The 24,570-nt window shown below is 47.6% G+C and overlaps 1 protein-coding gene across 2 annotated transcripts in view; it reads right to left on the bottom strand.

Annotated features, from left to right (window-relative positions):
* TFDP1 (transcription factor Dp-1) overlaps positions 1 to 24,570 on the bottom strand; it is a 160,816-nt gene that overhangs the window by 118,528 nt on the left and 17,718 nt on the right. For both annotated transcript variants that reach the window (XM_088458704.1, XM_088458713.1), the window contains exon 3: positions 17,089 to 17,155. In XM_088458704.1, the coding sequence (XP_088314830.1) occupies positions 17,089 to 17,155 (67 nt within the window). The remainder of the gene's footprint in view (positions 1 to 17,088; positions 17,156 to 24,570) is intronic.

Here is a 24,570-nt window from a genome sequence, read left to right as displayed (position 1 = left end):
AAGGAAACACTAAGGGGTAAATTTACTAAAGGGAGAGATTATTTATTTATTTTTATTAGAAGTGGAGATGTTGCCCATAGAAAATGGGTGGCGGCCCCCCAGCTGTTGTAGAACTTCACATCCCAGTATGCCTTGACACAGTTTTGCTATTCGACCATGCAAAAACTGTTGCATTGCATGCTGGGATGTGTAGTTCAAGCAACAGCTGGAGGGCAAGGTGCTAGTTAAATGTCAAGTAGAATCTGATTGGTTGCTATGGACAACCTCTTCACTTCTAAAAACTCTCACTTTAATAAATATACCCCTAAGAGTGTCTTTGGCATAAATTTTTGTTTCGTTTCTTTTCTTAAGCAGTTGCATGAAACGACACAAAACTAGTGTGGCATTGCGTTGTGGAAATATACGTCAGGCAAATGCAATTTGACAGATATCTGCAAAGGTCGCCTTATGGGAGAAATTATAGTTATGAATCTTTGAGGTGAATTTATACATTCCAAAACTACATGCCATACCAACTTTAGCAAAGTAGTAGCAGATATCATGCTACAATATAAGGGGTCAATCCAATAAGACGCGAAGGGTGCGGGTTACCATTGCCATGGTGTTAACATGCTGGCAACGACACCGTATCTCGCACCACTCTCCAAGCCCGAACGCGCAGTTTTGAGCAAATTCAGGCTGCTGTAAATGTACTGGCATGGGACCCACGGCTAATTGGATTGACCACTAGGTTTGGGCAATATACAGCCTTGTCACACGTAATTAACACTACAGACCAATAATGCTAATAGGGCACAAACTACAAATGTGGCTTCTATGAGGAGCATATACAGAAGTGTACCACCAGCATTGTTTCAGAAATGTAGTGAGCACAAGTGTAGTGTAATTGCGCAATAACCATGTGAACATAGTTATTCTCAATAGATAGATAACTGGTGAGTAGTTCTCTAAAGACTGACAGACCCAGTCTTTATGCAAAACAGAGAGGCAGTCTGCAGGGTGTACAGGAATTGGTATGATATACCGGCGGACGCGATGCCGGTGTTCAGAAAACCGACAGCAGCATCCCGATGGTGAAGAACCCAACAGAGGCCCCCCCCGTCTGTGCCTAACCCTGACCCACCACGGCAGGTCCTTAAACCTAACACCCCCCATCCCAGGCCTAACACTAAACCGCATACTTACCTTCAGAATGCTGGCAGACGGGATGACAATGTCTATCTTAATCCCTTCGGGATGCTGGCCTTGTCATTCTGACGGACGTCGGGATTCCAGCATCTGTATGCAAACGTCCAGCATCCCATCTGGCGGCATCTTGACTGGATCCCGGTGTACAGTAACAACTGTTACTATTCAGCTACAGTACACATATTGAGGCACATTGATTGTCATGACTCTACAGCAACACAAGAACAGTGTTTGAGAGACCCTTCTTTCAACACTTATGCAACTGTAAAAACAAACAGAATAACGAAGGGACTTTGACACAGAGAGACAGTTGATATGGGCAGCGACCACCAGGGACACCATTATTCTCTCAGAACAGTATCCTGTTTTCCCTCCTGGCGGTAATTTGGGGGGGGATGGAGGGGATTGACCTGGTTTCCATCAAAATTCCACTGAGCTTAGGCCAGAAAATTGAGTCACTTCCCTCTTACGCTTAACTAAGGACATCTCCTGGGAAGAGTATCCTCATTATAGTCCTAAAATTACAGCGGATCTCTCCGCAGCCATTAAGTCCTTAGCAATAATAAAATTAGCGTGATCCCCCTTTGTAAGAGGACAGCTCTAAATCAGAGTCCTGATGGCATCATCCTCCGCCTGAGAGGAGGAAATCTCTGAATTAAACTCACCCCCGACAAGAGAGGAGTAGGTAGGGAAGGCTTATGTGCATAGACCCTGTACCTACAGGGATTAATCCTACGCCTGGGGCGGTTCAATCGGAGATGGCTGAGGAGGGTAGGGCAAAAACCAGGCACACAGTGTTTGTAACTAAGGAAGACTACCATACACAGCCAAGCGTTTGGCAAGCTCTGCGTGCCCTGGGATAGGGAGAAAACCTGCGCTATTTCAGCTAGGCTCCTGTGGATGCCAAAACTGCTGCATCGTGGTGGAGGGTGTATCACAGAAAACACCAACAAAGGGCACTGCGGGGAGCTGAACAGACAAAGCCCAAACAGTACTGTATGTGGCTTAAACCGGACGGATACTGTATGTATAAAAGGTAGTACAAATTTATTTTGAACATGTACTTGCACAAACTACAAAGTATTTTAATAGAAGAAGAAGTATACAAAACGTGAGAGATATGGTAAGAACTTCTCTCTTATCTCTCTTTCCACGAAGTCCATAGGTTCCACAGGGTGATCTTGGGGTATATGTGATGATGGGAGTCATCCGGGAACCACACAGTTAATTTTTCTTCCCAGGGTGCACTGGGTCCCTCTCCTATACCCCGCCCCCGGGCCAGAGGGACCTCAGTTTCGTAGCAAGGAGGAGGATAAAAGAAAAGAAAGTCTAGAATACATAATCACATTCTCACACAGAAGGAGACGGAAAATCATTGACCAGAGCGAAGCCCAACTGAAGCACAGGTGCAACAGGGTGGGTGCCCTGTGGACCTTATTGACTTCGTAGAAACAGATAAAAAATATGAGATATGGTAAGAACTTACCCTTGTTATCTCTATTTCTACGAAGTCCATAGGGTTCCACAGGATACCTTGGGGTATAGGTGTGACGTCAGTCGCAGGGCACCAAAGAGTTAAGCTTTCAGCCTCCCAGGATGCACTGGGTCCCCCTCCTATACCCCGCCCCCGAGCCAAGGCACCTCAGTTAGTTACCAAGCCATAGGCCGGAGGAGGAGAAGGAAGAGAGAGAACAAAGATCTGGACACATACAAGAATCACATTCTCACCAGAGGGAGACGGAAAACCGGTGACCAGAGCAAAGCCCATCTGCAGCACAGGTGCGACAGGGCGGGAGTCCTGTGGAACCCTATGGACTTCGTAGAAATAGAGATAACAAGGGTAAGTTCTTACCATATCTCATATTTTCTACTTCAGGGTCCATAGGGTATCCACAGGATACCTTGGGGATGTCCCAAAGCAGTATCCTTTAAGGGTGGGGACGCTCCTGTGCTGAAAGGAGAATCCGCCGCCCGAAGGAAGCATCCTGAGAGGCGAAGGTGTCAAACCTGTAATACCTCACGAAGGTATGGACAGAGGACCACGTAGCAGACTTGCAGATCTGGACTGCAGAGGCACCACGTCGAGCTGCCCACGAAGGACCCACAGACCTAGTGGAATGAGCCTTCAGAGAAGGAGGAACCGGCAGACCTTCATGAAGATAAGCTTCAGAAATAGCCATACGGATCCAGGCTGCCAAAGTTTGCTTTGAAGCAGGCCATAGAGGACAAACAAAGCGTCCGACTTCCTAAACGAAGAAGTGCGGTCAACATAAGTCCTTAAGGCCCGCACAACATTTAAAGAGGCCTCACCCACGGAAAGACCCGGTGAGTTAAAGGCCGGAACAACGATTTCCTCGTTAACATGAAACTGGGAAACAACTTTGGGAAGAAACTCGGGCAGAGTGCGGAGCACTGCCCTGTTCCCATGTAAAACCAAGAAAGGGGGTCTACAAGTAAGAGCCCCTAACTCAGAAACACGTCTGGCCGAAGCAATAGCCAGAAGGAAAACAGTCTTAGCTGTTAGCCATTTAAGATCCACTGAGCCCAGTGGTTCAAACGGCGGTCCTTGGAAAGCCCTCAGGACCACAGCCAAATCCCAAGGCGCCACAGGTGGAACAAAGGGCGGCTGAATGCGGACAACACCTTGCATAAAGGTGCGCACATCCGGGATTGTAGCAATCCTACGGTGAAAAAAGACAGACAGGGCCGAAACCTGTACCTTCAAAGAAGCAAGGCGAAGCCCATGATCTAGTCCCGCTTGCAGGAAGGCGAGAATCAGAGAGACGAAATTCCCGCGGTGCATAACCTCTCGGTCGACACCACTGGAAGAACGTATGCCACACGCGATGGTATATCCTCGCGGAAGACGGTTTCCGAGCTCGCAACATGGTACGCACCACAGAGCTGGAAAACCCCCGGGACCTCAGCATGGCCGTCTCAACAGCCACGCCGTCAAAGACAGCCGAGTCAGGTCCGGGTGACAAGGACCCTGAGACAAGAGGTCCGGTCGTAGCGGCAACCGCAGACTGCAAAGCGGAGATCTTTTCCTCCGTCACGAAGATCTTTTGCTGTCCCGAGTCCAATAAGGCTCCAAGATGCAGAATCCTCCGAGACGGGATTAGAGTGGACTTCTGCCAGTTGATTAGCCAGCCGTGCCGTTGCAGCAGGGCAATGGTCAGGTCTAAGTGGCGTAACAGGAGCTCTGGAGATCCCGCCACCAATAACAGGTCGTCCAAGTACGGCAACATGCGGACTCCCTGCAGCCGCAGAGAAGCCGCCATGACCGCCATCACCTTGGTGAAGACATGTGGTGCTGTCGCCAGGCCAAAAGGTAACGCCCGAAACTGGAAGTGGTCGCTGCGGATTGCAAACCTGAGGAACTGTTGATGGCGCAAAAGAATAGGGACATGCAGGTAAGCGTCCTGTATGTCCAATGACACCATGTAGTCCCCAGGTTCCAGCGCCAGAATGATGGACCGTAGGGTCTCCATCCGAAACTTCGGTACCCGCAAAGACTTGTTGAGTTCTTTGAGGTTGAGAATCGGACGATACGACCCATTGGGTTTCTGTACCAAAAAAAGATTTGAATAGAAACCCTGGCCCCTCTGGGAGAATGGAACAGGCACTATAACTCCAGCCTGGAGCATAGTGTGCAAGACCTTCCGCAGCTCCGTAGCCTTGTTCAGGTCTGATGGTAGACCCGTGGTGAAGAATCGAGCCGGGGGTCTGTGCTGGAAAGAGAGTGTGTACCCTTGGGAGACCACCTCCAGAACCCAAGTGTCTGTCGTAGTGACCGACCAACACTGGGCGAACTGCAGCAGGCGGCCTCCCACCCCCTGGGATCCCCCAAAGGGAGGCCCGGACCGTCAGGCCGCAGGCTTGTCATCTGGCTTGGGGGCCGGACGTCTGGTACTCCATGCCTGCTTCCGGGGCTTGACCGATTTCCTAGGGCCAGCCTGACGAGGAAACGACAGTGGTTTGGGCCTGCCCTGGGCCCTAGATGACCGAAAGGACGATGGTCCAGAACCAGAAGGAGCAGCGGCCGACGGGAGACAAGCCGATTTGGCTGCCGCCAGCGTGGCCACAATCTTATCCAGATCCGGACCGAAGAGAACTTCTCCGGTAAACGGCAAGGCTTCCAGACCCTTCTTGAAATCTGTGTCCGCCTTCCAGGATCGCAGCCACAAGGTGCGACGAGCAGCTACCGCTGCTGAAGAAATTCTAGACACTAGAGTACTAATGTCTAGAGCCGCCTCGTTGATGTAAGTGGCCGAATCACGGAGATTGCCAATCAACTCTGCCTGTTCGGTCGGAATCAAAAGAAGCCTCTAATGAATCCGCCCAGCGCTCCATCGCTCTGGCAACCCAGCAAATGGCCATAGCCGGCCGTGCTGCCCCCCCCGCAAGGGAATAAGCGGACTTCAGGCAGATTTCCACCTTGCGGTCCGTAGTATCCTTAAGGGAGGACATGGATGGCATCGGCAATGTGGCACTACGGACAAGACGGGTCACGTGAGAATCCACCTGTGGAGGGGATTCCCACTTAGCAAAATAATTATCCGCGAACGGATAAGCCGCCAGGCGTCTCTGCGGCTGGTATCTTTTGCCAGGCTGTTTCCACGCCTCCTCTAAATGGTCCACCAACTGACCCGAAAGAGGAAACACTGTGGCATCGCCCTTCACATCTTTGAAAAAGGCATATTTAGACTTAGCCGCTGGGGGAACTTCGTCCTCAATCACCAAGGCTGTGCGGACCGCCCGAATAAGTCCAGGAATATATACTTTGGACTTAGCATCAGCGTCCTTAGTATGGAGAGGTTCCTGATCGTAAGGATCCAGAATCTCCCCATCATCAGACGTCCCTTCGTCATCCTCATAAGGAGCGGACAGAGACGCCACCGGCCGTTTATGAGGCCGCATCACAGACTCCCCTTGCAATACATCCGACAAGTGCTGTACAGAACTCGTCAGGGAGTTAACCCACGCTGGCTCCTGAGAAACCGGGAGCGGGGAAATAGGGAGACTGTGGGGTACCACCAATTGTCGTGGGAAACCCTGCATGGGTGACGACACCACAGACTGCTGGGACAAACCCATCGGAGTAAACGCGGGCTGCGGAGCTAACTGGCCCACTAAAGCCGTTAGCGCCTGAGCGAAACAAGCCCAGGGCGGCTCCTGTACCGGTGCTGTAACCGTAAGAGGCCGCGCCATGGACAAACACTGCCGGCAAAGGCCCTCCGCGCTACCCTCCCCCTCCGCTAACGGTACTTTACACGTGGTACACTGTAGCCGAAGGGGGAAAATCACTTTCAGACATGATGGCACCACGTATGTGACCCCTCTCACCAATTATATATTAAATAGGCGAGAGACCATCCTGCAGCACCGCACCGCAAGGGCTTAGCAGAAAGAACAGGGACAGTAATAAAGCTGACAGTTTAGAGAAGAAAAGTTACAGGCAGCGCTAGCACAGTCACATACAATGCAAAGAAAATCAATTCCTGCACTAACAGCGCTGATCACTCAACTACACAGACACAGGGCCTGGTAGGACACAGCGCTGCATACACAGACCTGACCACAGCGGAGGAGAGGTATGCGGGGGGACCCAGACCACGATGCTTCCGTCCAGTGCTTCCAGCAGCGTTCACCATGCTTTGGAGAAGATGGCCGCCGGAGGAGCAGAGAGGAGGCTGGCCTGGGGGAGGAGCGCTGACACAGGGCCAGTCAGCACAGTGCAGAGAGGGCTGTGTGCAGCGGGGGAGGCGCCGGCTGTGAGACAGGGAAGGCGCGCTCCCCTGGCATGCATTTAACCCCTGGGACGCTGCAGCGCTACCGCTCTGCTGCGGTCCGCTGTTCCAGGGGGTAGTGGAAGCGCAGGTTGGTCGCCTGGCTCCACGCTGCAGCCAGTCCCCAGGGAGCCCCCTGCCTGGGGACTTAGGACCATGTTATCAGCGGGGACCCACCGCGGGACCCCGCTGCTTACCTCTGTCCCCCTTGAATCCGGCCATGGTCCGGAACATCTGGGGTCACCGCTAGCTGTGACCCCAGATGCCCACCAGCATCCCCGGATCAGTACCGGCGTTCTGGTACCGGCGGGGTGTAGGGAAGACAGCATGGACGTCAGGACTGACTGTCCATGCTGTTCATCCAGATGTGCAGCCACAGCTGCATGAAGAAAAAGCTTCAGGGGCTCTTCTAGCCCCCACTCCAACAGGTGCACCCGACTCCGGCCGGGCACCAAATTAAACTGAGGTGCCTTGGCTCGGGGGCGGGGTATAGGAGGGGGACCCAGTGCATCCTGGGAGGCTGAAAGCTTAACTCTTTGGTGCCCTGCGACTGACGTCACACCTATACCCCAAGGTATCCTGTGGATACCCTATGGACCCTGAAGTAGAAAAAGGTAAGTTATTACCATATCTCTCACTTTCTACTTCAGGGTCCATAGGGGTCCAGAAGGTGACCTTGGGGCTGTCCCAAAGCAGTACCCTCAAGGGTGGGGACGCTCCTTTGCAGAGGAGAATACGCCGTCCGCAGGATGCATCCTGAGAGCCAAAAGGTATCAAATGCATAATACCTCAGAAAAGGTCTGGACAGAAGACCACGTGGCTGCCTTACAAAGCTGAACAGCTGAGGCGCCACGGCGAGCTGCCCATGAAGGACCCACAGAACGAGTAGAATGAGCAGTAACATAGGGTAGCAATGGAAGGCCCTCATGAGCGTAAGCCTCAGATCGCCATGCGAAGCCACCTAGCCAAAGTTTGTTTTATTGGCTGGCCATCCCTTCTTGTGGATTCCATAGAGTACAAACAAGGAGTCTGACTTCTGAAGGGAACTAGTACAGTCCACATAAATCCTGAGGGCACGTACCACATCCAATGCGGCCTCAACTGCCGAGAAGTCTGGGGAATTGAAGGCCGGCACAATAATTTCATCAATGTGGAAACTAAAGACCACCTTAGCAAGGAAAACAGGGAGAGTCCAAAGCACCGCCCTGTCCTGGTTAAAAACCAGAATTGGGGAACGACAAGCGCACCCAAATCAGACACTCTTCTGGCAGAAGTAATAGCCAAAAGGAAAACTGCCTCAGCAGTAAGCCATTTGAGATCCACTGAGTCCAGGGGTTTAAATAGAGGGCCCTAAGGACAACTGCCAAATCCCAAGGCGCCACAGGAGGGACAAGGAGGCTGAATGCCAAGGACCCCTGGAAGGAAAGTGCAGATATCAGAAAGAGGAGCGATCCTTCGCTGGAACCACACTGAAAGGACAGAGACAGGCACTTTCAGTGTAGCAAGGAGGAGACCAAGGTCCCTATCTGCCTGCAGGAAAGCCAAAATTCTGGATACCCTAAACACTTGGGGGTCGTAACCTCTGGGATGACACCATTCAAAGTAGATATGCCACACACTGAAAAATCCTGGCAGAGGCAGGTTTCCATGCTTTCAGCATGGTGTTAACCACAGAGCCCAAAAATCCCTTGGACCTTAGGAGGGATGTCTCAAGAGCTACGCCATCAAAGACAGCTGACCCAGGTCCGGGTAAAGGCAAGGACCTCGAGACAACAGGTCCGGACGTTGAGGCAACAGCAACGAAGTGTCATTGGAGAGACTCTGAAGGTCTGAGTACCAGTGACATCTGGACCATGCTGGAGCCACCAGCAGGACAGTGCCTCCTTGTTTGAACATCCAAAGCACTCGAGAAAAAAAAAAAAAAAAAGGGTGATAGTAGGGAAGAGGTACGCAAACTGGAAGGTCCACTTGACAGAGCGTCTACCAAGAGATCCTTCCCTTGTCCTGGACCCGTACAATGACAGTTTGTAATTTTGTCGAGAGGCCATGAGGTCCATGTCCGGAAGGCCCCACCTGTCCTCTAGGAGCTGAAGCACTTCTTGGTGAAGAGACCATTCCCCGGGTTGCACGTGGTAACGATTGAGGAAGTCTGCTTCCCAATTGAGAACTCCTGGAATGAACACAGCCGATATGGCTGGTAGATGGCCTTCCGCCCATGTCAGGATGCGTGACACCTGACATTGCCGCCTGACTTAGAGTCCCTCCTCGATTGTTTATGTAAGCCACGGTCGTGGCCTTGTCTGACTGAACTTGCACGGGTTTTCTGTGAAGTAAGTCTGGCTTGTTGCTGGGTCCTAAAGACTGCCCAAAGTTCCAATATGTTGATTGGTAGAGCAGACTCCTCTGCTGTCCACCGTCCGTGAAAGGAGTGTGGACCTGTCACTGCACCCCAACCCCGGAGACTGGCGTCCGCCATCAGAAGGACCCAGTTCGGAATCTAAAAGGGGCGCCCCCTGGTGAGGTGAACCAACTGTAGCCACCAAGGCAGAGATAGACGCACCTCCGGAGAGAGTACCTTGTTTGTGTCCTTATCCGATGGGGTAATCCGTCCCACCTGGAGAGGAACAATTTCTGCAGAAGCTGGGAATGCAACTGGGCATATTCCACCATGTCGAACGTCGACACCATGGATCCCAGTAACTGCATGGCTTAGTGCAAGGACACTTGGCGACTGTGGCGGCATCTGAGCACTCTCGTCTGCAAAGTGGAGATTTTGTCTGTGGCCAGAAAAATTCTCTGCTGTTGAGAATGCAACAGAGCTCCCAGGTGGAGCATCCTTTGAGATGGGATCAGGGAGGACTTCTTCCAATTGATCAACCACCCGTGCATCTGTAGTACAGATATTGTCAGCTGTAGGTGGTGAAGTACCTCTGGATACCTTGCTAACAGCAAGAAGTCGTCCAGGTATGGAAACAGGCGGACCCCCTGCAGCCGCAGTGCCATTACTGCCACAATTTTTGTAAACACCCGAGGTGCAGTAGAGAGGCCAAACGGCAGAGCCTGAAACTGGAAATGCTGTTGTGACACAGCAAACCTGAGAAAACTCTGGTGAGCCGAAGCAAATCGGAATATGCAGGTATGCATCCTGAATATCCAGAGACGCCATAAATTCCCCAGGTTCCACAGCCAGTATCATGGAACAGAGTTTCCATCCTGAACCGAGGTACCCTGAGAAATTTGTTCAGGGACTTGAGATTGAGTATAGGTCGGTGGGATCAGTTCAGTTTTTGAACCAGAAAAAGGCTGGAATAATAACCCGTTCCCCTCTGGAATAACGGGACCAGTACAATGACCCCTACCTGAAGCATGGATTGCACTGCCTCTTGAATAGCCAAGGCCTTGTCCATGTTTGACAGGAGGCTTGTGCAGAAGAACTGATGGGGAGGTAGTCTGCGGAAGGAGAAGGCGTACCCCTGAGAGACCACTTCTCTCATCCAGGTGTCTGTGGTAGTCTGATACCAGTGCTGGGTGAATTGCAGAAGTCTGTCTCCCACCCTGGGATACCCCAGGGGGGAGGCTCGCCCAGTCAGGCCTGGCAGCTGGAAATCTCACACTCCAAGCTTGTTTCTTAGGCTTGGTAGTTTTCTTGGTGGTTGACGGCCTAGGAAAGGACAGGAATCTAACCTTACCTGGGGCCCGATAGGTCCGAAAGGACAACGTCCAAGACCCGAAGGGAGCAGGAGCAGAAGGCAGACAATGAGACTTGGCGGCTGCCAGTGTATCCACAATTTAGTCCGCATCTGCACTCCAAGAGCGAAGCCACAAGGAGCGGCGAGCTGCAATGGCCGCTGTGGAAATCCTGACATTCAATAAGCTGACATCTAAGGCAGCCTCGTTAAAATAGGTAGCTGAATCTCGGAGGTTACCCACCAAATTCAATTGTTCCCTGGTAGCATACGGAGACAAGGACTTCTCCAGGGTGATTGCCCAACTTTCCATAGCCCGAGCCACCCAGCAGATACCCATGGCTGGTCTGCACATGGCACCTGAAAGGGAATAAATAGAATTCAGGCAAACCTCCACCTTCCTATCTGTAGTATCAGTCAGGGACGACATGGAAGGCATAGGGACAGTCTCGCTTTTAACCAAGCGCATTACATGGGAATCCACCCATTTTTCCCATTTAGTAAAATAGTCCTCAAAAAAAGAATAAGCATAGGCCAGACGCTTCTGCAGCTGGTACCTCTTTCCAGGCGTTTTCCATGCTACCTCTAGATGGTCCACCAGCTGGTCGGACGAGGGAAATATAGCAGCGGTCACCTTTACGTCCTTGAAATATGCATGTTTGGACTTAGGAGCTGGAGGTTCGTCCTCCTCTATGACCAGTGCTGCTCGGACAGCTTGTATCAGACCCGGAATATATATTTTCGACTTGGACTCCACTTCACATGTAGAGAACTGAATCAGATTCATCCGGGAGCACACCATCATCAGATGAGATCTCGTCATCCTTATAGTAGATTGAGAGGACGGCAAAAATCTTTCAGCCGGTCTACTTTATGGTGCCTCCCCCTACCGCACCTCAGCAACGCAGTGGGAATTGTATTAACCCATGGGGGAAGGGGGGGGGGGGCTTTGAGAGGGCATAAGATGTTGCTGTGTGAACCAGTGTAGGGGAAAACACAGGAGGGACAGCTAAACGTCTCAAGGGGGCTCCTGCGCCGTGGCAGAGACTGTAGAGGGACCTGGAGGAGCACAACACTTCAAACATAATCCCTCAAGGACCATAACTCCAGCCCCGATGTCCCTGGTGGTCTAGTGGATGCGCAGGAGTCCCAAGCCCTGGGGAAGAAGGACCGTGTCTCAGCGGGTCCCCACCACAGAGACCCGCTGCTTACCTTTAATCCCCATAGCCTCCGGCCACAGTCCAGGGCTCCTCCGGTGTCCCAGCTAGCGAAGACCCTGGAAGCCCACCGAGATCCCCGGATCAGTACCGGTGTCTAGGCGCCGGTGGGGTGACTGAGCGGCAGCACGGACGTCCACTGGACTCTCCGCTCAGAAGAAATGAGGGAAAGATGATCTTCAGGGGATGGAACAGCCCCACCGTGTTCAGTGACCCGACTCTGGCCAGGCACCCAACGAAACTGAGGTGCCTCTGGCTCAGGGGCGGGGTATAGGAGAGGTACCCAGTGCATCCTGGGAAGAAAAATTAACTGATGCCCAGATGACTCCCATTGTGCATGGCGCCCACTGCCGAACTCTGCAAGTAAAGGCTCTGTCCCACCACTAAGCCCTCCGCCACCAAGTCCGCATTATCCCGCAACATCACAGTAGCACCGTATGGTGCAGAGTTCTCGCTTTGCCGCCATGCTGGTGGTGTGCTGGGCTGTCCAGACCAGAGATCAGTCGCCTACACACTACAAAATTGGTCAGCTGGTCGGGTCTCCTCGTTTTGAAGGATGTTTAACAAGGAAACCAGACAGACAGGCGACTGGGATCAGGTGTGCGGGTCATTCAGCTGAGGATACGCGCTTGTCCAATGACAAACAAACCGATCGGTAGGGAGTCTGCCGAGGATTGGACAAGCGAGTAACCAGGTTTAGTGTCCAGACTCCTCCAGCACCAGCTATACCCCAGTGTTCTCCAGTAAGCCCATGGATGAAAGAAAATTTAGGTTTGAAAAACAAGAATGTTAACAGAAATAATCGCTTAACATAGAAGTTCTAGTAAGAATATTCTGAGCACCATTATCTACAGGAATAGACCATTCTGTCTTGGTATTCTGTAAAGCAACAATTAGTCTATATTATAATCCAGCTCGTTCCCTGTTTTAACATTATTTCAGCAGCTATATTTGAACGTCTAATTAGCAGTTTTACAATATTGTATATCACTATTCCTTGAATGGTAATGCGGGGTTCACACTAAACAATATGTATCGGGCAGTGTGTACCCGCTATGTCATTGAGGGATGCACGCACCCACGCATTGCCAGCAGCACCGCTCATCACTGGCGATATAGTCAGCTGGGGCCATGCTGCCGAATGCAGCATGGCCCCCGCTGTCGATCCCAGCATCGACAAGTGTGTAACTTTTTGCTTCAACATTTCTGTGAATATAACAGAAATTATAAATTCTCTTGTTATATCTTGTACAATTATCTTTATAGCAATTCTTTACAGTATTAGTTCTTATAGTCTGATTTTCCAACTTACTGCTCCTGAGCTTAGTGTCGATTCACATGAGCAGTAATGTAGAAATCTATGCCACCTTATAAAAAAGACGCACACTTTAAAATTAGTTTTCCCTATAAGAGACAAATCCTGAGAAAAAAACAAGAAGGAAAAACCCACACTACAATGCCAACTCTCTATAACATTGGGGGTTAAAGGGCATGAAATAAGCTAAGGTGGCATCTTCTAGGCAAAAAACAAAACAGTAAATGTGTACCTCTCCCAACTACTGAGTGAGAACAGTGTCTCATTTCTTCTCCTTACCATATTAATGATGTTAACCATTTGAAGTCATTCTACCGTATTCATGCAAGATCAGTAGACAAAAATCAAGCTTTACTACAGACATACGAGCAGAGTTGGCGGCTGGGGGAGGGCACTTAATGTGCACGATCTCTTCACATCCTGTGAACTACACGCTTGGGAGGCATCCATGTTTCAAAGAGGTTAGTCACCTCTTTCAAATCTGCCCCCTTTGTAGTTAATGCCTGGTGATCACTAAACAATAACATGTTATACTGCAGAAAGTGTTTAGACATAAATAAATGTTTCTAATGCCAAAACCTCACCCATCCTGGCATGAAGAACAGGGGTCTCCTCACTTGATGTGGTAAGTTGTCTATTTTCTAAATGGCATGCCTTTCTTGGCTACCATATTATTCAGACTTAAGGGAATAAAAAAAAAAAAAAAAAAAAAAGAAGGAAATATACATACTATTCAAATGCTAATTTATTATGAAAAACTACATGTATAGACTTTTTGTTTGACATATATTAATGCCGAAGCAAGAACAACAAATTATTTGTTGGTGGTGTTTACATTTTTATTTTGTTTTTACAGATTTGATTTAGTTTACTTGCTTGCAATTTCAACAAAGTACTTTCTGGCCATTTTGGATAGATTATGTTTCAGTGTGTGGAGAAATAAGCAAACTGATGTTATTTACATGAAATTCAAAGTCTATATATAAAAAAAAAAAATATATTTACTGCGTGAGTGATGCATAAATAACTACAGATATTGATGTTGGAACACGACAAGCACGTGAAGAGCCAAAATAGCATCAGCAAAGGAGTTATTTTGTATAGATGGAGTATAATGAACAGAGCGGACAGGCTTGCAGCCAGACCAAAAAAAAAAAAATGTAAAAAATGTAAAGTAGCCATAGCAACAAGTGCAGCCTTAAAACCTACAGTGGTCTACGTTTTTCATGGAGACAATGAAGCATGAGAGAGGATTTTTGTTCTAATGTTTCTTTCAGTCCTTTAAGAGCACTAAGAAAACATTTGGCTATAGCGGTGATGGAAGAGTGCGGTCACTTTAAAATGACACTTCAAAGCTTCGTCCCCTTTAGCCCATGTCTGCCGGAAGCACACCGTTCTATTTAACCAATCCAGAGGATAATAAAAAGTGAAAAGACAACCGGCAAACAGTATTCCCCAATAGACTGAAAGAAAAGGATTTAGCACAAATACAAAATCCTTTTTTCTTAATTCTCCACAGGAAACATGTTACAAACATCACAAAGCTGCATCTAAAATAGGAGTACGATCAACGAAAGCCCCTTTCTTGCACATCTTGCATTTCTGCTTGCAAACATTAAACCTATAGAATCTGATTACAGTGTCAGACTACCAGGTGAGGACCCTATACAACTGCTCAGCCAAATCTATGTACCGTTGTGCACAGACACTGATCTGGTACCTGCCTTGGAATTTTCAGAAAAATACTGGCCATCCCCAATGGTTTAAGTAATACACCTAGCAATGGACCAGTCAAAACAATTGCAGAGCATTATATAAAAGACCAAGAGATCCTCTGTTGGGTTGGGTACATGATCCCGGTGCTCAGAACTCCAGCGCCTGAATCCCAGTAGTGAACATCCCGATGCATGCAGTCAATCCCCTCCAGCAGCCTAATCTACCCCCCCCCCCACACACACACACAAACACACTTTCCACCAGCAGCCTAACCCTATTCCTCTTCTGCTGCCGAACCCTAATACCATTGAGAATGCAAGTGCTGGGATACAGACTACATCCTCCTCTATCTGGTGGACATCAGTCTTCCAAACAAAAGTCTGCAAAAACCTAACCCCATCCAATGAAGAGAGCCCTTTTCTGTAGATCTAACAAGCGTCCAGAATCAGGAGACCACTTTTGGCTGTAATAAATACTTTGTATAAATGATAGCCTAAACCCATGGAAGAAAGAGCGCACTGCTCTGAAACTCATCTAGCTGATAAAGAGCCAACAGAAAACCTCACATGGGGGAGTGGAGCTTTAACTCCACTGAAGCAGAAGGTTATAAAGGGGAGGATTCTACGAGACATTTAATATAACATTAAGATCCCCTGGGCTATAGGAGGCGCTACATTTAAAGAAGCCTTTAAAAATATTTTGTATCCGGGTGAAGGGCTAAATAAACTACAAAACTCAACTTTCAAAGGAGTTAAGTCTCAGCCCATACCCAGACAACAGTAAGAACAGTATTAACCTGGACAACCAAAAAAGAATGAAGTAGGACACCCCTGCCTCTGAAGCCAAGAGCTGTATATTTTCCCAAACTTAAGGTAATTGCTGGCTGAGACCAGTGACCTATCCTACAGCACAGCTTGAATCACTATCTGACAAACTCTTTGGATCCTACACCATGACACGAACGCTCATGTACTACGGCCTTTATGGCCAGTCTGCGGCTACCAGGATGACTTTAACACCTTCCCTTTTCACTTTCGTCAGCACCATTGATAGCCTTGGCACTGGTGGAGAGGTAAATGGGATAATAATCACAGTACAAACATGGTATTTACCAGAAATCAGTGGTTCTGGTGCAGAGCTTTTGCATCTTCTGGCTGACCACACCTTTCCACCAGCTAAGAAATACTTTCAGATGAAGGGAATATTCCCAGGATGAAGTACCTCCCTGCTGAGAAAATACACTCCCAAGATTTCTATGCACAGAATGCAAACTTCCATGACGACTTCTGTTGTCACTTTTATGATTAAAGTATACCACTGCCTGGCATGGTCAGACTGAATTTATACTGCTTTTCCACATAAATGAGGACATCCTCTTACTACAGGCATAAAACAAATCCTTAGCTCCAAGGCATAGGTCAGAATTCTGGACTTCTCCAGGGTCCAAAACCCTCTGAAAACAAGCCGAAAATATGACCACTACCTAATCCTAAAGGCCACTATCCAATGCCAAGTGTTGAAGGGATGCCTTCGACTGTTATCTGTTCACAACGTCTAAACAAGAGACTGGTATACTAGTTGGAGCAGACAGAATCTGGCTGGACAGACAATGGGTAGACTTGTTCCACTCTGAAAGGAGTTCGACTGGGTACTCCCTCACATTAAACAGGACATACAGGACTACCTCGAAGACCCTCTTCCCCACAACACTCATGCATAAAGAGATTTGGGTTTGTGAAAAGACGCTCGACACTAGAATCACGCCACGGAACGATTGGAAGGGCAGCACAAGGCGGCTAGATGTATGAGGACACATTTGTATTTTGTAGTAGATACTGCATGTACACATGGGTAATGGTGTAGTTAGTAGTTTTCTCATCATTTACTGCACTGTAATTTACAGTTTGTTGCAGTTGATGGCATGGTACAATTAGTATAACCTGTTTATGTTAGCAACTTTTTGTGTCTGCAAGTTGTATCACATTATGCTCGTTTCTTAAATAACGTACTGCGCAGTGTATTTAGCGATTGTGATGGGCAGTCTGTGTTTATTAGACACTGAGCACTCACTCGTTCTTCTCTCAGGTAAAGCAGCTCAAGTTCAATGCAAACAGAAACTATATACATACACACACAAGCTCAGTAAGACATTCTAGAAATATTCACAGGTACTTTACCTTTTCCTGGACTGAGATTTTGATCTACAAAAACTTTGAGCTCTCCATTTGCTTCAATTAATCCAGCCTGAGGGGAAAAATACAAAGCATTAACACAAAAGCAGTTCCAATAAGAGACTCCCAAAAAGCTATAATTTCCATACAATGCAACAGCCTAGACAGTGTTCTCGGTTTAGCTAGATTACAGACATTTACAGCCTTAAAATATTTACTATGCAATGTGTCAAACAAGATATGCTGCACTATTTTCAGCTTCTTTTACCATAAAGAATATCTTTGGGCATGTACACTATGTTCACACCCAGTGGAAATTGCATCAAAGCTGAAAAGATGCATTTCAAAAAATAAATTAACCATTTAGATTGTGAAAGTATTCTGTTTTGCCAATAGCTTAGAAGCTCAAAAGGGTTAAAATGCCTGAATGTTGCACTACAAAGTATTTTTTTTTTTTTTAAACCAAATCCATCACTTATTACACTCAACTGAACATTTGTATTTTAATTACATATAGTGGTTAGAAGAAAACTATGGAGGCCATTATAAAGGTGTCAGTGTTGAACTGTAAGTTTCAACAAAATGAAAAATTATAACCAGTATGGGCATGATTCAATTCAACGGAAATTGAACAGCGCCAGGAAGGAGCTCCCAGAGCTATTCAATTAAGCGCTCTGTTAGGTCGGAGAATGGCCGTTCTTGTACCTTAAACATGGTGTTTAGTCGCGAGAACCTGCATTCTACGACTAAACTGCCCGGCCCGATGTTGTTTCAGCCTCGCTAAGGGCAGAAAGCAGCATTGCACCAGGAGTTGTCGGATTTCTGCTCGCACCCCATGAGGGGTCGGCACCCTGTGGCACCTGGCAGACTGCCCTGGTGCCAGTAATTTATGATGCTGGATGCCACAGGTGACAAGAGTAACGGATCTCAAGAGATGCCCTCCTCCTTTAAATTTCGCACTTAATTTGAGTGCACTGAAAGCCTACTGTCCAATGGCCAGATCTCATCCGTGGGAAAATACCACCTAACCTGTGCGCGCGCCCTCCCAGCATACAGTACTGCTACTAGGAGTCTGCCTCTCCAACGCATAGGGCCAAGGAAAGAAGTGAGGGTGGAAAAAGGTCTGAATCTGAATAACTTGTACTCAGAGGACACAAAAACCTAACTCAAACATCGATGCCATTGATTTAATTCAATATCTATGAATATGTTCAAATTTCATGCATCTATCTAGTTTTACCAAATAAGGCACAGAATCATCAGCTAAACATAAAACAAGTGGTGCCGCAGGTAACGAAGCCTCAAGAACAGGTAGGGGAGCGCAAACTGTTCTGATTCTGGCTGAATTGTCCAGAATTTAGGTGACAAGTCTGCTTAGTCAGGACTTTCATTCAACTCCAAAAGACAGGTAGGAGCTATGTCGTGCTTTACGCTGTTCTGTTTGTGAAGGGGGGACTGCATACCTCTAATGTTTATAATGGGCTGGCACTCCAAAATAAAGTTTGACTTGGAAGGTTGATGGACTGATAGCCAGTGTGAAAAACATTGCCTACCCATGCTCTGAAGAACTACATGGAGAAAAGGATGTAGAAATGTGTGGGCAAGTCAGCTTTGAGTTAAAAACTGCCTCCACAAGTAAAAAAAAAAAAAAAAAAAAAAACACAGAAAAGGCATGTATAATACCTGTGAACGAATTGAGCTCAAAGAATAAACACACACAGAAAGCTGCAGTCTTGCAATAAGTGTTATAAATCTAAAGTTACACAGGCTCAAGAATGAGCATGCAAGTACGCACTCTCTCTTGATTAACCTGTTTGAAAATAGATACGATACACATATGATCTTCTGTCAAGCTCAATACAATTGGAAATGCAAGGAGACATAATATGGCTGTTTATATTCTCTAATAATTCCATCTCGCTCAGTTTTTCTCGCTTGTGAAGTTCCAAAAAATTATGCACACTTACTGTAAAGTGGCTATAATTTAATTTTAGGTTATGTTCATAAATCTGTAGACCATAGCAGTCATCTAAAGAAAACCCTTTGTAAGTGCATAGCTAAGAAAACTTTAAGACTACTTGAACTAAATGGGCTGCATATTAGCTTCATCAACAAAATCACAAATGCTGTGATCAGTCTTAAAGTTATTTGAACTCTAAACAAACCCATGAATTTCTACTGTTATTATGTATAATGAATCAAGAGTTAAAACTGTCACAATCTTCCTTCCTACTCTTTTGTAACTGCATGCATAAAACAAAATTATATAAAATAGTTGTATCATTCTAGCAAAAAGAGGCAGGTGAAATTGTAACAGGCAATCTAAAACAGGAACACTCAGTATACGAGGTTGGTTCAATAAGAAAAGGTAACAAGACATCATAGCATAAATGTATTCAACTCGTACATATAAGTGTAATCAATAGTATAGGCCTTGGTACAGATTATTTTTCCACGCAGTTCCCATACACCAAAGCATCTATCCTGGCACAGAAGAAATCAGTGTCAAGCACTTGAAGCCAAGGTTTGCGTAACTTCACTGTCTGTTACAAATCGCCTTCCGTCCATGTGCTTCTTCAATGGTCCAAAGAGATGAAAATCACTCGGTGCAAGGTCATGGCTGCAGGGATGATTGTTCATTACCTCACAAGAGCGGATTGTTGTGTGGTCTGGCGTGATCATGCAGTAATACCACACCTGTGCGCAGCAAACCAGATCTTTTTGGCAAATTGCCCTCTGCAACCAGGCTCAATGTGTCACAATAGCGAACAGCATTCACAGTATTCTCCCTCGGTGAGAAAATCAAGAACCATGCCCTTCTGGTCCCAAAACACGGTCGCAGTAACCAACTTTGCTGATTGAGATGTTTTGAATTTCTTTGAAGGTGGGGACGATGCATGTTTCCATGTCATGGATGCTTGCTTCATCTCCATTGTCACATGATGTAACCACATACCATCTCCTGTAACATTACGCTGCAGGAACTGCACTCCCTCCTCATGGTACTGCATCAATTGCACGAGAGACAAGCCCACCCTATTGGTTTTTTGACCTTTTGTGAGTTGCTTCGGTACCTAGGAAGAATACTTTTTCCTGTACCCTAGTTGATCATGAACAATGTTGTGCACAGTACCCACTGAGATACTCAGTTCAACAGCAATATTACGAATATACAATCGGGAAGCCGGCTGACTTAATAACGGCAGCCGGCTTTCTGACTGTCATATCCCGGGGAGGGTGAAATGCCAGGCGTCTATCTAGACGCCTGTCATTTGCCCGACGCCGGGAGACAGGCGCCCGGCATCCCGAAGGCGGACAGCTCTGGGGGGGGGGGGGGGGGTTAGTGTTAGGGCACCCGAAGGGGACTTTGGGTTAGGCACCCCCCCCGGGAGGGTTAGGCTAGGGGGAGGGAGGGTTAGGCACCCCCGGGGGAACTTAGGGTTAGGCCCTAGGGGGGGAGGTTAAGGAGGGTTAGGTTAGTTTATACTTACCTTAGGTACGATCGGGATTTCCAGCGCTGTCGGGCTTCCGCTGCCGGGCTCTGCTGATCTGTCGGCCATGCGGCAGCCGGGATTCCATACCGATTACGGGACAGCATTCGGTATGATTTAGCGCCGGGTTCAAATCCCGGCAGCGGCAGCCTGACAGATTAGGAAATCCAGATCGTCCTAAAAGGTAAGTATAAACTAACCTAATTCTACCCCCTAACCCTCCTTTAGTGTACCTAACCCTAATCCTCCCCTTCCCCGCCACCTAAACCTAAGTCCCCCAGGGACTTAGGGTTAGGCAACCCTGGGGGGAGGTTACCTAACTGCCCCTTCCCCTAGCCTGACCCTAACCTCCCGGGGGGGGTGCCTAACCTTAAGTCCCCCCCCGGGAGCCCTAAACCAAACCCTCCACACAACCCTCCCCCCCTGGGAGATAATCATGATCAGCCTGGGAGATAATCATGCGTATCCATCTCACCAGAGTCTGTTTACTAGCTGGCCATCCTGGTTTGTGAAAACCATATAATACAAAAAGAGAATCTGATTTTCTATTTTCAATTCATACGCTCCACATAAATACGGAGAGCACGAACTACATCCAGGGAAGCTTCACCTACAGAAAGGTCTGGAGCCTGAAAAACTGGAACAATTTCTTCATTCACATTAAAACGGGACACTGCCTTAGGAAGGTAACCCTCCCTTCTACGAAGAACAGCTTTATCCTGGTGAAAAATCAAAAATGGGGAGCAACAAGACCGCTGCCAAATCAAATACTATGCAAGCAGATGAGATAGCAAGAAGAAAAAAAAATTGTCTTTGCAGTCAACCACTTCAAATCTACAGAGACTGTTGAAATGAGAACGCTTGTAAACCCTTAAGAGCCAAAGACAAATCCCACGGTGCTACCAGTGGAACAAAAGGATGCTGAACCCGCAAAACTCTTTGGTTCCAGAAGAATATTGCTTTATTACCAGATTAATTATTTTCCAGACTGGTCTCTGTCTGGCTACTTTTAAGATCAATGTCTAATCCTGCCTGCAGAAAAGCCAGAATCCTGGAAACTTTGAATACCTTAGGATCATATTGAACAACAATAACCACATCATTATCATCATTCCGCAGCGCCTTACAAAGTACATAAACAAATAGGTTGACCAGTGACTTACAGTAGTATACAATACAGGACAAGGAACATGAATATACATTGCTACATTAGCAACCATATGCAACAAAGTAACCAAGTGTTAGATGCCCTAGTGGGGAGTAAGAAGTAGATGAAAATAGAATAAGGAGAAGCACAAGAGGGTAGAGGGCCGTACTCATAAGAGCTTACATTCTCACCATTGCACAAAGGAATACCAAACTCTCTAATAAATGTGGGCAGAAGCAGGCTTCCTTTCCCTAAGCATCATCTGAATAACCGAACTGGAAAATCCCTTTGTGGTTTTTAGGATTGAAGTTTCAAGAGCCACGCTGTCAAAGCTAGACGGGGCAAGTCCGAATCTCGACAGGGACCCTGCATTAGCAGATCCTGCCACAGAGGAAAAGGATACGGACTGTCTACTGACAGATTCTGTATGTCGGTGAACCAATGACATCTGGGTCAAGCTGGAGCCACCAGTATTACTGTTCCACCTTCCTGCTTGAATTTCCTGAGAACTCCTGGAAGCAGGGTAATTGGAGGAAAGATTATTGCCAGTGCGTCCACGCAGGCTGCTGATGGGTCTCTGGACCTGGACCCATACCTGGGTACCTTGTCATTGTGGCATGACGCCATGAGTTCTCTCTGATAGACCCCATTTGTTTACCAGGAGCAGAAACACTCCCAGACAGAGACCACTCTCCGGCGTGTATGTCCTGGCGATTTAGGAAGTATGCTTCCAAATTGAGTATTCCCGGAATGAAAATTGCTGAGGTGGCCGGAAGATGACGTTCTGCCCAAATGAGAACCTTTGTCACTTCTTTCATGGCCGCATGACTTCTTGTACCTCCTTGATGACTGAGGTAGGCAACTATCGTCACGTTGTCGGACTGGATCTTGACAGGCCTGCCCTGAAGCAGGTCCTGTGCCCTGACAAGTGCTTTGTATACTGCTCGCAGTTGCAGAATGTTTATTGGCAGATGACTTCCTTGATCTGTCCATCTGCCCAGAAAAGTGTGATCTGTCACTGCCCCCCCATCCGAAGACTGGCGTTCATGGTGAGGAGCACCCAATTTGGAATCCAGAATGGGCACCCTTTGTTTAGATGCTCCTTTTCTAGCCACCACAAGAGGGAGTGACAAACCTTTGAGGTGAGAAAGATCTGGGATGATACAGTATTGAATGATACTGTCCGTTCCACCTGGAGAGAATCAACCTTTGCAGAGGCCTGGAATGGAACTGAGCATAGCCCTCCATGTCGAAGGTTGATACCATTGATTCCAGCATCCGCATTGCTGACAGAATGGATACTCTTTGCCTGCATGAATCCGCATTTATAATGCCACAATCTTGTCATCTGGCAGAAATACCCTTTGTGCCTGAGAATCTAGCAACGCTCCCAGAGGAATCATCTGCTGTGTTGGAAAAAGTGATGATTTATTCCAATTGATGATCCAGCCATGCCTTTGTAGGCAGACTATGGTCAGCTGCAGATGGTGTTGCAACACCCCAGGCGTATGTGCCAATATCACAAGGTCGTCCAGATATGGCAATATTATGACTCCCTGACCCCTGAGATAGGCAGTCATGACCGCCATTATTTTGGTAAATACCCGGGGAGCCGTAGAAAAGCCAAAGGGTAGAGCCTGAAATTGGTAATGTTGTTAAAGGGCAGCAAACCTTAAAAATTGCTGGTGGGATGGGATAATTGGAACATGTAGATATGCATCGTGAATATCCAGGGAAACCATGTAATCTCCCGGCTCCATAGCGAAAATAATTGACCGAGAGTTTCCATGCGGAATTTGGGAACATGTATAAACCGGTTGAGGGTTTTTAGATGCAATATAGGACGATATGCCCCATTTGGTATCTGGACCAGAAATAGATTTGAATAACCCTTTCCCTGTTGAGAAATAGAGATCACCCTTGTCTGTAGCAGGGAGTGAATTGGTTACTGAAAAGCCAAGGCCCCGCCCACATCCAATGGAGGCTTTGTGGCAAAAAACTCTGGTGGGGGTGTCTCCTGAAAGTGAGGGCATACCCGAGAGACCACTTCTCAGACCCAGGCATCTGTATATGTTTGATGCCAACAATCCGCAAACTGAAGTCGGTCCTCATTCCTGGGATCCCCCATGAGGTGGCCCGCTCCATCAGGCCGAGGGTTTATTGTCTGGCCTAGAGGCTGAACGTCTTGTCTGGCCAGACCCCTTAGTTTGTCGCTTAGACCTGAAAACTATTCGGCTTGGAGGGAGTCTGTTTTTTGGTTTTCCACTGGGGACGAAAAGACTGAAAAGAAACCCGCTTAGTTCTACATAGATGGTAGATCTGCTGACTTTGAAGCCACCAGAGTAGAGATTATGCTATACAGCTCTGCTCCAAAGAGTACCCTTCCATGAAAAGGCAAGACTTCCAGCACCCTCTTTGATGCTGTATCATCTTTCAAAGACCTTAACCACAGGGCTCTACGTGCAACTATTGATGCTGCTGATGCCTTAGAAGATAATTTTCCAGCATCCACTGCAGCTCCTCCCAGATAGGAAGCCGCTTCCTGTATATGGGAGATATTCATCATCTGTCTCTGGTAGCATTTGGTAGGGAATTTTCCAATGCCCCAATTCATTCTTCAACTGCTTTAGCTACCCAGGCTCCAGCTTATAGCAGGACAGGTAACTGCTCCAGATGATGAAAATAACGCCTTAAAACAAGATTCAATCTTTTATCTGTGGAATCTTTCAGAGAAGAAGCCGATGGAATAGGCAATGTAGCATTTCTGATCAGAGGAGTTACATGAGCATCCACAGTAGGAGGTACCTCCCACTTAGCGCATACCAAGTGTGGGAATGGGTACAATGATTT

The sequence above is a fragment of the Taudactylus pleione genome, unplaced genomic scaffold (genome assembly GCF_031769625.1).
Source record: "Taudactylus pleione unplaced genomic scaffold, aTauple2 ptg000041l, whole genome shotgun sequence".
In the NCBI taxonomy this organism is placed as follows: Eukaryota; Metazoa; Chordata; class Amphibia; order Anura; family Myobatrachidae; genus Taudactylus; species Taudactylus pleione.
The sequence above is the reverse complement of the archived record's forward strand: the minus strand, read 5'-3'. Positions and strand labels throughout refer to the sequence as shown.